The sequence below is a fragment of the Corapipo altera genome, unplaced genomic scaffold, assembly GCF_003945725.1.
Source record: "Corapipo altera isolate COAL_440 unplaced genomic scaffold, ASM394572v1 60546, whole genome shotgun sequence".
Taxonomy (NCBI): Eukaryota; Metazoa; Chordata; class Aves; order Passeriformes; family Pipridae; genus Corapipo; species Corapipo altera.
In genome coordinates, this window is record NW_020885268.1 from 11,320 (window position 1) to 13,782 (window position 2,463).

Below are 2,463 nucleotides of genomic sequence, written 5' to 3' on the forward strand. Positions count from 1 at the left end.
GGGAGGGGACACGGGGACAAGGGAGGGGACACGGCCACGGGGGAGGGGACACCGGGAGGGACGAGGGACGGGGGTGGGACGGGGAGGAGCGGGCGGGGAAATGGGAGGGGAACAGGGACACGGGACAGGGAGGGGGACACAGGGGACACGGGGATGGCAGCACAGGGGGACAGGGGACACCGGGGATGGCGACACAGTGGACACGGGACAGGGATGGCAGCACGTGGGGACACAGGGATGGTCACAGAGCCGGGACATGGGACACACAGGGGACACAGGGATACAGGGACAGTGGGACACGGGACACAGGGACAGTGGCACAGGGGGGGACAGGGACAATGGTACACGAGACACGAGGATAGTGGCACAGGGTGACGCAGGGACGGTGGCACACGGGACACAGGGATGGTGGCACAGGGGACACACAGGGGTGGCAGCACAGAGGGGACACAGGGATAGTGACACACAAGGGACATAGGGCACACAGGGATGGCAGCACACAGGGGACACAGGGATAGTGACACACAGGGGACATGGGGCACACAGGGGTGGCAGCACACAGGGGACACAGGGATGGCAGCACGCGGCTGACACAGGGGACAGGGCACATGGGATGGCAGCACACAGGGGACACAGGGATGGTGGCACACAGGGGACACAGGGATGGTGGCACACGGGACACTGGGATGGTGGCACACGACACAATGGGATGGGGTGGCAGCACAGGGGGACACAGGGATGGCAGCACACAGGACAGAAAGAGACGGTGGCACAGGGGGACACAGGGATGATGGTACAGGGTGACACAGGCACAGTGGCACAGGGTGACACAGGCACAGTGACACAGGGGGACACAGGCACAGTGACACAGGGGGACACAGGGATGGTGGCACAGGGTGACACAGGCACGGTGGCACACGGTGCCACCAATGCCCGCAGGACACCAGGGACAGGGCGGGCAGAGGCACCATGGCGGGGCGGGGACACCGCGACAGGGGAGGGGACACCGGGACAGGGGAGGGGACACCGGGAGCAGTGGGCGGGGAAACGGGGGAGGGAGGGACAGGGGTGGGTGGCACCCGGGACACACGGGAATGGAGGGTGGCACTCAGGGGACAGGGCACCGGGGATGGCAGCACGCGGGACACGGGGTGGGGACACACAGGGGGACACGGGACACCGGGGATGGGGACACGGGGGACACGAGACAGGAATGGCAGCATATTGGAGACACAGGGATGGTGACACAGGAATTAAGGACATTCCCAGCTCCAGGGCTTTGGGATATCCCCAGCTCCAGGAACTAAGGATGTTCCCAGTTCCAGAGATTAAGGACATTCCCGGCTCCAGGGATATGGGACATTCCCAGCTCCAGGAATTAAGGACGTTCCCAGTTCCAGGGATTATGGACATTCCTGGCTCCAGGGATTTGGGACATTCCCAGCTCCAGGAATTAGGGACGTTCCCAGTTCCAGGGATTATGGACATTCCTGGTTCCAGGGATTCGGGACACTGGGCATTCCCGGCTCCAGGAAATTTGGGACATCTCCAGCTTCAGGGATTTGGGACATTCTCAACTCCAGGGATTTGGGACACTGGGCATTCTCAGCTCCAGGGATGTGGGACATTCCCGGCTCCAAGGATTTGGGACACTGGACACCCCCAGCTCCAAGGATTTGGGACATTCCCAGCTCCAGGAATTAAGGACATTCTCGGCTCCAGGGATTTAGGACATTCCCAACTCCAGAGATTTGGGACATTCCCAGCTCCAGGAATTAAGGACATTCCCAGCTCCAGGAATTAAGGACATTCCCGGCTCCAGGGATTTAGGACATTTCCAACTCCAGGGATATGGGACACTGGGAATTCCTGGGACACAGCCAGGAATGTCACCTGTCCTCTCCCACCCTTGGGAATGTCACCTTTCCACAGCTCCAGCACCTGGGCACGGAATCGCCGGGAAAAGAGGGATGAAATCCATCCCAAACCACCAATTCCGGGATGTTTCCCGCTGATCCATCCCGGTTTTCTTTTTTCAGTTGGGACTGCCGGGGGTCTCTCCCTCGGGAAAGGGGAGTTGGAAGCACCTTTGGCACCCCCAGCCCTTCATTCCCAACATTTCGGTCCTCCCGTATCCCAAGGTCTTTCCTTTCCCAAAGGGAACGAGGAAATCACGGAATGCTTTGGGTTGGAAAGGACCTGGAAGCTGCTCAAGTTCCAACCTCCTTCCGCTAGTCCAGGTTGCTCCAATATCCCAAAATTTCCCATGGAATCCCGCCGGAAACGGGAATAAACCCTCATTCCATGTGCACTTCCAACCTTCAGCTTTATTATTCCCGTTTCAGAGGGAAAAAGATCCCAGTTTTCCATCTAAATCTTGTTGAAGGCAGCGATGTCCACGCTCTGCACCTGGAATGAGAGCAGAGCCCTCCGGGTAATTCCAGGTGTTCCCAAGAAAACACA

General features: G+C 59.6%; 1 protein-coding gene across 2 annotated transcripts in view; it reads right to left on the reverse strand.

Moving 5' to 3' along the window:
* Positions 1–2,307: 2,307 nt before the first annotated feature.
* Positions 2,308–2,463, reverse strand: part of LOC113940321 (elongation factor 1-delta-like) — a 9,018-nt gene continuing 8,862 nt past the window's right edge. For both annotated transcript variants that reach the window (XM_027631450.1, XM_027631451.1), the window contains one exon: positions 2,308–2,409. In XM_027631450.1, coding sequence (XP_027487251.1) covers positions 2,371–2,409 — 39 coding nt within the window. In that variant the 3' untranslated portion in view covers positions 2,308–2,370. The remainder of the gene's footprint in view (positions 2,410–2,463) is intronic.